This window comes from Diabrotica virgifera, chromosome 8 (assembly GCF_917563875.1).
Source record: "Diabrotica virgifera virgifera chromosome 8, PGI_DIABVI_V3a".
In the NCBI taxonomy this organism is placed as follows: Eukaryota; Metazoa; Arthropoda; class Insecta; order Coleoptera; family Chrysomelidae; genus Diabrotica; species Diabrotica virgifera.
In genome coordinates, this window is record NC_065450.1 from 23,560,714 (window position 1) to 23,575,487 (window position 14,774).

General features: G+C 31.3%; 1 protein-coding gene across 2 annotated transcripts in view; it reads left to right on the forward strand.

Annotated features, from left to right (window-relative positions):
• The window catches only part of LOC126890402 (WD repeat, SAM and U-box domain-containing protein 1-like), a 205,759-nt gene that overhangs the window by 147,596 nt on the left and 43,389 nt on the right, over positions 1–14,774 (forward strand). For both annotated transcript variants that reach the window (XM_050659298.1, XM_050659299.1), the window contains exon 8: positions 11,990–12,161. In XM_050659298.1, the coding sequence (XP_050515255.1) occupies positions 11,990–12,161 (172 nt within the window). The remainder of the gene's footprint in view (positions 1–11,989; positions 12,162–14,774) is intronic.

Here is a 14,774-nt window from a genome sequence, read left to right on the forward strand (position 1 = left end):
CTTAAAAATAGGAATATTGAATTGGTTTTTGCGGCAGAATTACGAGCTATTTATGAGCTCTTGAAATTATACAGGGTGTTTCATTGGGAAACGGGAATACTTTAATGGTGACTAGAGGTCACCGAGGTCGTTTTAGGTATACTAAATTTTTTGCCTTACCGACTTTTATATCCGAGTTACAGGGTGTTTTATCGATTTTGCTCATTTCTTTCCTAAGCCATAACTTTAGATCCACCCTGTATATTTTTTTAATATTTGGTACACGTATGTCTCATTCAAAACCCAAACGACCGACATACTAATCATAAGAAAAATCCAGCTCCGGATTAACAAAAAATTATAAAGTAATTGTGACCTTAAAACAACACCCTGTATATTGAAATTTTGAAAATCTGTCATATTTGAAAAGAGCACAAAAAACTAAGTCTAATGGTTCACCTCGATTTTTCGGCCAGACAATTTTTTGACTTTAATTTTGAAATTATCTTGAATTTTTTTAAGAACTCAACATTAAAAAGTAGCTATTATTAAACTTTAATTATAAATTATTAAGGTTATTGAATAAAGACTCATTTTAAAATGAATCAATATTTATTTACCACATTGGAAAGACCCAATTATTATTCACAAGAAAAATCCAGGTCTGGATTAACAAAAAAACATAAAGTAATTGTGATCTTGAAACAACACCCTGTATATTGACATTTTCAAAAAAGTTGTTGGCACATTTGAAAAGACCACAGAAATACGAGTTTAGCGGTTCGCTTTGATTTTTTGTGCAAAAATGTATTAACTTTAATTTTGAAATTAAATTTTTTCAAATTTTTAAGAACCCTGAAATTAATAAGCAGGTTTTAAAGCACATTTAATAATAAATTATTCAAGTTAATGAATAAATACTAATTTTAACCCATTTAGCGCCAAAGGTGCGAAAACGCACCATTTTTTTGTAGAATTTTTTTTTGGCAAAGTGTTAATTTTTTTAAAATCTTTGTATTTTTTAAGCAACCAGAAGATATAAGTGTAACTAAATTTAATTTTGTTTAATTTCCAAACTCATGCTTTCATCATAAAAATATTTTCTAAATGTCCGACATTTTCAATCCTTCGACGCAACTTTATTTTTACTGTAGTAATTTTATCGGCATAACACTTTTGTGGTCAAATAAATTAAAACATTATTTTTTTAACCTATTTGTACACCAATTGCTATAAAAATACAAAAAAAATAATTTCTGAGTCATCAAATCTCGTGTTTGAAAATAATGGTTCGATAACGAACCATTGGCGGAAGTCGACATATAATCCTGTCTGATCAGGAATAAGTTCAAGGTGATGCACAGGCAGTAATTTGTTGGGATATTTCTTTATTATGTGTAAAAACACGTATCCACTATGCTTGCACTCCGAGCTCCTGCAACTGCTCCACATAGTGGACACGTTTGGCGCTCCCGGGCTGTGCAATTGTGCGCACTCTGCCTCGGCGCTCCAATCTGGGGCGGTTTATATGTAAGGGAGCGCATACCGTATCGATTGGAGCAGTTGCAGGGAGCGCGGAGCGCAAGAAGTTCGTGAACATAGTGGATGGTTGGCGCTCTCGGACCATGCAACAGTGTGCGCTCCGCCTCAACGGTCCAATAGGTGGCGGTTTATATGTAGAGGAGCGCATGCATGTAGATGGGAGCAGTTGCAGGGAGCGCGGAGCGCAAGAGGTTTGTAAACATAGTGAATGGTAGGCACTCCCGGACCGTGCAATAGTGCGCGCTCCGCCTCGGCGTTCCAATTGGTGTCGGTTTATATGTAGGGGAACGCATACCGTATCGATTGGAGCAGTTGCAGGGAGCGCGGAGTGCAAGAGGTTCGTGAACATAGTGGATGGTTGGCGCTCCCGGGCCGTGCAACAGTGCGCCAACGACCGTGCGGCAGTGCCTCAATGGTCCAATATTACGAACATAGTGGATACGTAACTTTAGAAAGACGAGTATTCTGGTATTCAGTTTTGTTATAATCTAGGGTGGGGGAGGGGGCGGCTCCATAAGGGAGTTTGTGTAGTGTTGTAGACAGTAGACAATATGTCGATTTGTCGAATTTATGCAACTGGCACAGTGCAAGATACAGGATTGGAAAGTGTAAACTTGAAATATCTAAAATAATTTCTAAAAAGGATAGAGGGCCGTTCGACTTCGTTTTTGACAAAGAAGCTGAAGAAGGTGTAGGCAATGTTCTAACCATATTATTTTTGTTTATGAAAACTTCCAGGTCCATTTACACTCTAAATGTTTTGAGACTTTTCACAACAAATAAAATTGTGTATTTCAATTTTTATATCTCATTTCCGCCAAAGGTTCGAAAACGAACCATTTTGTTGTTGTGACACCTGCCATTATCAAAGTGTAAAAAAATTTTTTTACGAATGTTTAAGTTTATTTTACTCTAGTTAATCAAATATATTACATATTATTGCAGTATTTCTTTGCTTGGCGGTTAATGGGTTAAAAATAATCAGTTATTATTTACTGCGTTAGAAGGACTCACTTACTAATCACAAAACAAATCCAGGGCCGTATTAACAACAAAATACAAAGTAATTGTGACCTTGAAAAACACCCTGTATATTGAGATTTTTAAAATACGTTTGCACGCCTGAAGAGAGCACGAAAAACTAAGAGTTTAATGTCCCGCTTTAATTTTTTCTGCAGACAATTTAATGACATTACTTTTGAAATTATATCGAAATTTTCATTATGAGTTCCCGGAGTATTTAAAAATTTCGACATAATTTCAAAATTAAATTCATTAAATTGCCTGGCCAAAAAATTTAAGCGAATGATTAAACTTAGTTTTGTGTGCTCTTTTCATACCTATGTGCAAACGTATTTTGAAAATTTCAATATACAGGGTGTTGTTTTAAGGGTACAATTACTTTATATTGTTTTGTTAATCCGGACCTGTATTTTTGTTGTGATTTGTAAGTGGGTCTTCGGATGTCGTAAATAAGTATTGATTATTTTTAAAATGGGTATTTATTTAATAATTTTAATAATTTTAATAATTTATTGTTAAAAGTGCTTTAAAAATCTGCTTCTAATTTCATTGTTCTTAAAAGTATCAATATATTTAATTTCAAAATTAAAGTCATTAAATTTCCTTCACAAAAAACTAAAGCAAATCGATATTCTGAAATTTTTGTGGTCTTTTCAAATGTGCAAACAAATTTTAAAAATTTCAATATAAATGGTGTTGTTTCAAGATCACAACTACTTTATGTGTTTTTGTTAATCCGGACCTGGATTTTCTTGTGATTAATAATTGGGTCGTTACAATGTGATAAATAAGTATTGATTAATTTTAAAACGAGTATTTATTTAATAGCTTTAATAATTTATAATTAAAAGTGAATATTACCTGTTTTTTAATGTCAGAGTTCTTAAAAAATTCAATATAATTTCAAAATTAAAGTCATAAGATTGTCTAGCCGAAAAATTTAAGCGAACGATTAGACTTAGTTTTTTGTCCTCTTTTCAAATGTGTAAACAGATTTTTAGAATTTCAATATACAGGGTGTTGTTTTAAGGTCACAATTACTTTATAATTTTTTGTTAATCCGGATCTGGATTTTTCTTGTGATTAGTATGTCGGTGGTTTGAGTTTTGGATGAGACACATCTGTACCAAATATCAAAAAATATACATGGTGGTTCTAAAGTTATGGCTTAGGAAAGAAATTGGCAAAATCGATAAAACACCCTGTAACTCGGTTATAAAAGTCGGTAGAGCAAAAATGTAGTATACCTAGAACCGCCTCAGTGACCTCAATTCACAATTAAAGTATTTCCGTTTCCCAATGAAACACCCTGTATAGTTTAGATTTTTGAGCTCATCCCCTTCACCCCCAAACAACCCTTTAATTGATTTAACTTAAAAGAAAAATGCTGAGAAAACTTTAAATATATCGTATTGCGGATATAATTCCTATAGCTTATATATTCTAAGAATAAACTATTAAATCACGTGCATTTCGATTATTGAGCTACAAACCCTTGGCAAGAAAACTACCCCATCTTCCCGGCTTAAGAGAGAGTTGTACTTAAAATGCATTAAATTAATTATTTGGCTACTACATATCATTTAATAATTTATGAGCTCCCAAATAACGCGCATTTAGATCAGTAAATTGCAATTTATTTTGTATAGTGCAGTCACTGAAGGTAAAAATGAACGATTACTTCAATTTCGGTGAACCTTCATCGATTTTCACGAAAATTGGTCAGTGGTTAGAGGATACCTCAAGAAACAAAGGTGAAATGGTGCCTTGCGCCTTTACCCTGAGGGTGGATACCGCCCCTTCTCGGGGTGAAAATTATTTTACAAAAAATAACTGCACAAATCAATAAAATACCAAATTATTAGCAACATTTGTTGTATAAAGTTATTAAAATGAGTCAATACTTTTTAAGTTATTAAAGATCAAAAATTTTAATTATTCGTGAAAAAAATGCATGTTTTGAAGCGGTTTTTCGTAAATCACTGAAAAATTTTAAGTTTTTACAAAAAAATTAATAGCAGTTTAATTCGTATAGCTTATATTCTAAGAATAAACTCTTAAATCACGCGCATTTCGACTATTGAGCTACAACCCCTTCGCAAGAAAACCATCCCATATTCCCTGTTTAAGAGAGAGTTGTACTTAAAGTAAAGTATCGTTGGAGTTATTATTTTAAATATGATTTATAAAAATCTAAATTTTTCAAATTTTCGTAAATTATTTGCTTTTGATAATAACTCCCACAATACTCGACAACAAGTAAAAAATGATAGATAACGAAATTTGAGTTTTTTATTAGCAAAAATTTTACGTGTCTTTTGATTTCTGTATGAATCAAAATAACGAAGATAGAAAAGTTTAAGCCTAAATTTTACTACGAGAACAATATAACAGGAGCCCTTTACTATTATTCTAAAAAAAATAATGTATTTTAAAGATTAAATGTAATAGAGTTTTATAGCTCTTGAAATTGCTTTTCAAATAGTTGGATGTGCCTGATATCATAAAAATTAACAGAGTTATTCAAAAAAAAAATTCATTTTTTTGGAAAGATTTTTGGAGTATAAATTTTGATGCTATCAACTTTTTCTGGAGTTCATTTGATTGAAAATGGTATTTCTAAGTACTTTGACAAGTATTTAGTAAGTGTTACATAAAATGCATCTCTTTCCCTTTATTTAAGCTTGAATCCTTAGATTTGAATAGTCGCAGAGAAAATATACATTTAAATTACCTATAACTTACTTTAAATTAACATTATTTTTAAGTAAGCAATTTATTATAAGCTTCAATTTTAGTGATAAAAACTTTTTTGTAAAAACTTAGTTTTTGAGTTATTTATGAAAAATCGCTTTAAAGCATGCATTTTCTTTCACAAAAATTAAAATATTTGATCTTTAATAACTCAAACAGTATTAATTTATTTTAATGACATTATATAACAAATTTGGCTTAGAATTTGTCCCTCTCTTGATTTGTGGGGTTATTTTTAATAAAGTAATTTTAAATCCCGAGAAGGGGTGACATATACCCCAGGCTAAAACCGCAAGTTGTTATTGTTAATTTTGGTTTCTTGAGGTATCCTCTATCCGCTCACCAATTTTCGTGAAAATGAATGGAGATTTACCGAAATCGAAAGTCATAGTTGATATTTTACCTTCAGTGACTGCACTATAGAAAGAAAGTGGCAATTCAATAATTGAGATGCGTATATTTTGCGAGCTCATAAATTATTAAACGATATGTAGTCGCCAAATAAATAATTTAAAGTATTTTAACCCGGGAGTAGTCGCGCTCACTTCTGTAACGTCGATAGTCGCGTGTGAGATTCTATCTCAAAATACGAAATTAAAACAAATTTTTGTTTTGTACTATTTTTATCTACTTTTTATATTGAAAATATATATTTCTAACAATTTTATTAAAAAAACCTGTGTTAACGCCCACCTGCCAACATTGGCCACCTGTCCTACTGGCCAGTTTAAAAACTTCCCAAACCAATTACAGTAAAACCTGTGTTAACGGCCACCTGCCAACATCGGCCACTTGTCCTAACAGCCAGTTTAAAAATTTCCCAAACCAAATATATGTAGACTACATAAACTGGCAATAGCGGCCACCTTTCTATATCGGCCAATAGTTCTTTCATTTTTAGTGGCCGTTACTGACAGGTTTTACTGTATATGTAGACTACAAAAACTGACAATACCGTCCACCTTTCTATATCGGCCAATAGTTCTTTCATTTTTAGTGGCCGTTACTGACAAATTTTACTCTACAATAAAACCTGTGTTAACGGCCACCTGCCAACATCGGCCACCTGTCCTAACGGCCAGTTTAAAAAATTCCCAAACCAATTATATGTAGACTACAAAAACTGGCAATAGCGGCCACCTTTCTATATCGGCCAATAGTTCTTTCATTTTTAGTGACCGTTACTGAAAGGTTTTACTGTCTTACGAAAAAGGATGAAATGTGAGATTCTATCTAACGGCGCGACTACTCGCGGGTTAAAGCTAATTGGCTCTTCCCAAAGCCATAAATTCCACAAAAAGAAGAAGAAGAAAAAAATTCCTACGCATTACTACACCCTTCCTCGAGGCACTTACGAAATTTTTTCAAAATTGCAAAATTTTTCATCAAGTTATCGCGAAAAAGGATAAAAATTGAGATTCTATCTCACCACGCGACTACTCGCGGGTAAGTACTACTCTCTCTTAAGTCGGGAATATGGGATGGTTTTCTTGCGAAGGGTTTGTAGCTCAATAGATGAAATTCGCGTGATTTAAGAGTTTATTTTTAGAATATAAGCTATACGAATTAAACTACTAACTTTTTTGTAAAAACTTACAGTTTTTCAGTGTTTTACGAAAAACCGCTTCAAAACATGCATTTTTTCATGAATAATTAAAAACTTTGATCTTAATAACTCAAAAAGTATTGACTTATTTTAATAACTTTATATAACAAATGTTGCTTATAATTTGTCCTTTTATTGATTTGTGCAGTTATTTTTTATAAAATAATTTTCACCCTCCGGAAGGGGCGGTATCCACCCTCAGGGTAAAGGCGCAAGGTGGCACCATTTCACCTTTGTTTCTTGAGGTATCCTCTAACCACTGACCAATTTTCGTGAAAATCGATGAAGGTTCACCGAAATTGAAGTAATCGTTGATTTTTACCTTCAGTGACTGCACTATACAAAATAAATTGCAATTTACTGATCTAAATGCGAGTAATTTGGGAGCTCATAAATTATTAAATGATATGTACTCGCCAAATACTTAATCTATTGCATTTTAAGGGGTTGTAGCTCAATAATCGAAATGCACTTGATTTAATAGTCTATTCTTAGAATATATAAACTATAGGAATTATATCCGCAATACGATATATTTTAAGTACACTCAGCATTTTTCTCTTAAGTTAAATCAAGTAAAGGGTTGTTTGAGGGTGAAGGGAATGAGCTCAAAAATCGAAACTATATCATTTCAAAAGCTCATAAATAGCTCATAATTCTGCCGCAAAAATCGATTCAATATTCCTATTTTTAAGTAGGAACTAAAGAAACTTCCACTAAAATATTAAATTCCTGCTCAGTGGAACGAGCTCAAATTTTTTAATTTGCGGAATATGAGAGCTCATAAATCAGGGCTATTTGTTTTTTAATTTTTGCAAGTGGGGGGGGGGGGCGGCAGCTCAACACGGGTATAGTAACAATATATTACCTAAAATCACTTTAACACTTTTCCTCTTTTCTCGATTGAGTATTAGTTTTTGTTGTACATGTACAGTATATAAATTATTACAATCACTAAATACATATTTAGTGAAAAAATTATCATATTTATTAAATGAATTAATAATTTGCAATTATACAAGTAACAGTTATCCAAAAACATTCAAAAGCCATCTCTTTAAAGATAATGATAACATTGTCAAGTAGTAATGTTTACATATCCATACCAGTGAGAATTTTACTACACGTAATTTGCCGTGTAAAGACAGAAAAAGTAGGGATAGCCGTAAAATATTTTTGCGAGTTATGTACCGATGGCCTTAAATAAAATGTGACTTGTTACTGAGCCACAGGGTGTTTTATTTAAAAATTCAAAAATTATTTGTACACAATACTTTAATAGTAATTTATGATATAAATGTTAAAAGTACAATTTGAAGGCACGCATGTGAAATTTTGCAGATTGGGCGAAGCGAATTCTGCAATTCTCATGAGTGCCTTAAAAATGTACTTTTTAACACGTATATCATACAATATTTTTTCTACAAACGTTAAAAATTTATAAAATACAATATTTTTGTTAATTGCTAAAACCATAAAACCTATGACCCGTAAAAGGTAGAACTGGTTGTCTACACTCGAGGGGAATGTTTAAAAATTCTTAGCGAAAATATTATACCGTTACATAAACTTGTTTTTTCTACAAACGTGTTAAAAATACAATAATACAGTTTAAATTAAATTTTAAAAAACTTTTTTAAACCACCTTTTTCAAATTGCGCAAGTTGTACTATTAATATTAATGTTAATAAATGAAATATAAATATTTTGACGTTTCACAATTTGACAATTCACTTTTGATTGCAGTGTCTTAAAAATTTTAAAGCACTATGGTTTATTTTTTAACAAAGAGGAGTAAACCAAAAAGACAGATTCACACTCAAGAAAGTCACTAGAATAGTCACCAAAATACATCTTCTTTGTTGGTTGATCATATCGGCCCTCAACGGTAATCCATCAATATTATATTATATTAACACGTCGCTAAAAAGTTCTAAAAACAATTGCTTTTTATATAAAAGCAGACTAAAAATCTAAACATTAAAGGAATAACACAGAAAACGCAAAAAATCGCCGATATAACTTATTTAACCTCTGAAAATATGAAATGAAAAAAGTGTCAAAATTTGATAAATGTCATTAGTGTCAAAATTTTATAACAGTAGAGTAAACTCACGGTGAGTAAACTTGCCTGCGGTTGGACCAATTACTAACAAGTATTACAGCGCGGTAAATTTGAATCACTCCTCTAGGTTTAAAAACAAACTATAGTGCTTTAAAGTAGCATTTTTAACGCTCCTATGGAGTGCTAAAAATTGCATTTTTAATACGGTTGTAGAAAAAACTATTTAACATATTTTTGTCATACTTGGCAAAAAGTGTAGGTACATACAGAGTTTGCACCCTACTACATTATGATGCGTAAACGTTTCTGGTTTCTACCAGAGGCGTACGACAGGGGACTATTTTATTGCAATTTTCCGAATCTCCAATATTTTCTATGTAAATAATATACTCCTCATTCGTAACGATAAGGCCATTAGTTTTCGAGATATTTGAAGTTGAAAGTCAAGAGACAAAAAAAATTAATCAAAATAATTGTGCCGTTTCATTTTTAACTTCAAATATCTCGAAAAATAGTGACTATATCGTTACAAATAAGGAGTAAGTTATTTACATAAAAAGTATTGGAGAATCTAAAAATTACTTTAAAATAGCAATTCCGTCAGTGGCGTAGATTTGAGAAGGGTCAATCATTAACTTTCCCCTCTCGTACGCCTCTGGTAAAAGCCAGAAACGATTATTTAAAATAATTAAGTAGGATGTACAGCACCTACACTTTCTGTCAAATGTTGTTCTGAAGCTATTTTCTTGTGGCATTTTTATGATTAATTATTTATATGGGAAATAAGCCACAATTAAAATGAAAAAAATAATTTTATTAACGTTTCGACGCCCAAATCGGGTGCCGTTGTCAAAATACAAAATATTACTAAAATAAACTAAAGTGTTGTTGCTAAGCAAAAAAATTCTTCTAATAATTTATTTAATCTCACTCATTTATATTGGCAATTCAGACATATATTATACATTTTAAAGTAGAAGACTTTAAAATGATATTGCCAATATTTATGAGTTGCGTTCCTGGGACGACTTACTGAAAGATAGTTCATTCGATTACATGAAATTAACCCCAACTCAAGAATATCCGTCATAAAAAATTATAGCATGTGATATGTCTTTAAAAAGACAACCAAATGCAACGACAGTAAAATTCTCGCGTTAGAGACTTCATAGTAAATCACAAGGGAAAACCAGGAAAAACCCTGTGATACTATCCCGACATCGTAAGTATTTGGTCTTACATTAATTTACTCTCAAAAAATAATACCAAATTCTGACTTGTAACATGTTTAAATTATAAATAATATTAATAATACTAGATATATAAGTAATACTAAAATATAAAATATGTACTAGCTCGATATTATTGACTTACTAATCTTGGTATTTTCTTTCTATTGACTTCCTCTTTCAGTATGGGTAACCACATCCTACTGCATTCTACCGAGGAATTTGCGACACAATTGGTTTCATTTAGCATAATTAGAGCCGCTTCTTTGATTTTTCTCTTTTTACTATCTGATTCTTTCAGGACTATACTTGAATCTCTCCACTGAACTCTATGTTCATTATCCCATGCGTGTTGACATATTTGAGATCTCTCAAATTCTCTATTTTTAATATAAGATTGATGTTCACTTATTCTAACGTCTAATGGTCTTGATGTCTCACCTAAATAAAATTGTTCGCATTCACAATTATAAAATACCTTGTGAATGCGAACAATTTTATTTAGGTGAGACATCAAGACCATTAGACGTTAGAATAAGTGAACATCAATCTTATATTAAAAATAGAGAATTTGAGAGATCTCAAATATGTCAACACGCATGGGATAATGAACATAGAGTTCAGTGGAGAGATTCAAGTATAGTCCTGAAAGAATCAGATAGTAAAAAGAAAAAAATCAAAGAAGCGGCTCTAATTATGCTAAATGAAACCAATTGTGTCGCAAATTCCTCGGTAGAATGCAGTAGGATGTGGTTACCCATACTGAAAGAGGAAGTCAATAGAAAGAAAATACCAAGATTAGTAAGTCAATAATATCGAGCTAGTACATATTTTATATTTTAGTATTACTTATATATCTAGTATTATTAATATTATTTATAATTTAAACATGTTACAAGTCAGAATTTGGTATTATTTTTTGAGAGTAAATTAATGTAAGACCAAATACTTACGATGTCGGGATAGTATCACAGGGTTTTTCCTGGTTTTCCCTTGTGATTTACTATGAAGTCTCTAACGCGAGAATTTTACTGTCGTTGCATTTGGTTGTCTTTTTAAAGACATATCACATGCTATAATTTTTTATGACGGATATTCTTGAGTTGGGGTTAATTTCATGTAATCGAATGAACTATCTTTCAGTAAGTCGTCCCAGGAACGCAACTCATAAATATTGGCAATATCATTTTAAAGTCTTCTACTTTAAAATGTATAATATATGTCTGAATTGCCAATATAAATGAGTGAGATTAAATAAATTATTAGAAGAATTTTTTTGCTTAGCAACAACACTTTAGTTTATTTTAGTAATATTTTGTATTTTGACAACGGCACCCGATTTGGGCGTCGAAACGTTAATAAAATTATTTTTTTCATTTTAATTGTGGCTTATTTCCCATATAAATAATTAATTTCTGTCAAATAATTTTAAAGTATTATTTTTTTTTAAATATGTTATTTTTTATTTAAAACTTTAAGAATTGTTTTGTAACTCTTTTGAAAAACGAAATTAAGAAACGTCTTATATTTCAGTTCGTTCAGAGAGTGCTATAAATGCCTTATGATCTTCAGAGGGTGTACGAGAATGTAAGACCATCTGAGAGGTAATCATATAGTATGCACCCTCTGAAGATCTCTAATGGAACTGAAACATAAGAAAGGGCGTTTGTAGCTGTCTCTGAATAAACTGAAATATAAGACGTCTCCTGATTTCGTTTTACATCGAATCATTTTAAAATAAACAGTTTAGAAAAGATATTGTAATTTTCTTTAATATCAATTCTATTTCAGAGATAAATTGGTTCGAATGTTTAAAATTTCAAAAGAGAATAATGCAGAAGAGCATTGTTTTTCACCGTTAGAAGGTCATACGTACGCAATAAATCACGTAGAATTCTCTTCAAATGGAAATACATTAGCTTCATGTTCACAAGATGGCTCTACTATATTATGGGACGTAGCAGTAAGTTCGTATATACTCACTTATCATATACAGTGAAACTTACATACAGTGGAGTTATCGCTTAATTAATTGAAATAAAAAAGATTTCGATTAGCTTGATCTTAAATTATACATTTGCATAAGCATATACACAAATAAAAAAATAAAATGATAATGTAAAATAGTTATTTATGAAACAGTTCGTGAAGCATGCTTTTTGCGAACGCACGCGATGTTTAGAGCACGAGCGACAGCGGAGCGAGTGGTATACATCGCGTAAGTTCGCAAAAAGTACTTCACGCACAGTTTCATACAATATTTTATCTACGGTAATTAAATAAAAAAACTGTAACTCTTCCTCACTGGAATTCATTTATATTCCACAATTTTTGGAACTTTGACATTTAAAAATTCTAGCTTCTTTCAAACCACAAAACTGTCAAAAACTTTTGTTGTAATTTATTGCTTGTATGTCATCACCATGTCAACGCGAAAGTTAAGGATATTTAATTATATGAAAATGTGCCAAAAACAATGCAAAAAAGTAAATCCCATTTAAATACATTGTTACTTCACGCACACTTTAAATCCTTCACGCAGTGCTATCTATAATGACAGTTTTCACAAACTAAAAACTTATATATACATAATAATATGATATAGAGTAGATAAAACTAGTTATTACTTCTTAAAAACAAACAGCCATTTTCGTTTGATTTTTGTTTTGAACATTATTTTTTCACAATTTCTGACTCAACATTTTGAATAACATCAATTATTTTTTGACTTATTCTTGCATCACCTTTATATATAAAATATAATTCCAAAAGTCTCTTACATCGGATACCTTCCATTTTCTTTAAAAACACTACTAGCTAAGTTTGCTTAAGAATTTTAGGTAGTTCTAAAAAAGTTCGACTCAATGACTTTCATAAAAGGTTGACAATGGTAAATCATTTTCCAGGTCTTCTAGATACAGATTTTCCACCATTTCTTATCCATTCCTTTCGTTTTTTAAAAAGCCGCACCTAATGAAACAATTTTCAATTGTTTTGGTTTACACGTCTTCATTCTGCCACAATCCAAATTAAGGCGTTAGCAGGGGCGTAACAGAGGCTCCCGCAGCGTGATGCTTGCGGAAGGTCCCAATCTCTTAGGGGCCCCATCTTGTCATCTGATATTATGTAAAAATCTGTTATTGTTATACTATTTTACTTTGTGTGTTTTAAATTAAAAACGTAAGTTTCTAAATAGACGTATTTGCCAAGTGAATCATCTCATAATATCTAGAAACTTAATCCCTTCCGGCCTACCGAAATTTTATGGTAACGACAATAAATTTGCTTTGTACGTGACTATTGAAAGATTTGAGAATTGTAGTTTGCCGAAATGGGTTTTTTATTTAATCTTTAACTACGTTTAGTATTTCGATATAATTATCCAGAGGCGTAACAGAGGCCCCCGCAGCATGAAGCCCCAATATGTCAAGGGCCCCATCTTGTTGTCTAACATAGGTATGTATAAATGTGTTTTGATATTATTTGCATACATACGTTTTTTAAGAAGTGCAGTATTGAAAATGAAGTTATCCATCCGAATTAATAAAATTGTAGATATATTCGCTGATAGTAGATAGTGCACGAAGAAAGCTGTTCATCTCATAGAATAATACTAATGTAATTATTTAGTAATTTTTGTTCTATTTTATTCTATACCAATAAAGATGAAAAATGTAAGTCGTCATAAACAATGCATGAATACACCAATAGCTGAGTAAATGACAGTTGCGGAGTGAAATTATCAGCGTCACGACGGACGTATTTACTTGACAATTTGGATTTAAGTTCTAGTTACACTCCACTTCAAAGTTGGATTTATGCCGTTAGTTGCTTTTACTTCGGGGGGTGACCAATTCCAAATCGAATATGTACATATTTCAACCTGAAATAACCAAAAAATGAAGCAATTTTCGGGAAAAACTCATAACTTTTTTTAAATGTTTCAAAAAAAAAACTTTATTTTTATTTTTTATAAAAGTTTCTAGCACCAAAAATTTTACGAGTTACGCTCAAAATAAAGTCAGCCCCTTTTGGTAAAAAAAAATCGTGAAAATCTGCCCCTATTTCGCACCCCAAATAAAATTTATCATTAGCGCTTTACCATTTACTTTAAATATTTATTGTTTATATGATCTGTAAGTTTGACAGGTTCGAAGTTCTTATTTTTGAAAAAAATTAAAAGTTTTTTATTTTGAAAAAATGCCTTTTTTTTCAAAATAACTTAAAAATATTAGTGATGCGAAAAATCTCAAAGAGTAAAGAAATGTAGGTAGGTCTTGCTTTTATAAATATTTTTGCTTTATTTTGTTTTTCTGCAGGACAAAAATTGGTTAAGACATTGCTGTTTAAAATTTGCATATACTCGTGATTAGTGACTCGTTCAAGCCCTTAAACTAGAACCCTTTTAAAAATAAGCACTTTGAACCGGTGAAACTTACAGGTCGTATAAAAGAGTTAGGTAATTTGTAAGGCGATAATGATTAGTTTCATTTGGGTGCTAAATAGGGGGAGATTTTCACAATTTTTTACTAAAAAATGGAATTAACTGTATTTTTAGCGTAACTGGCTTAGTTTT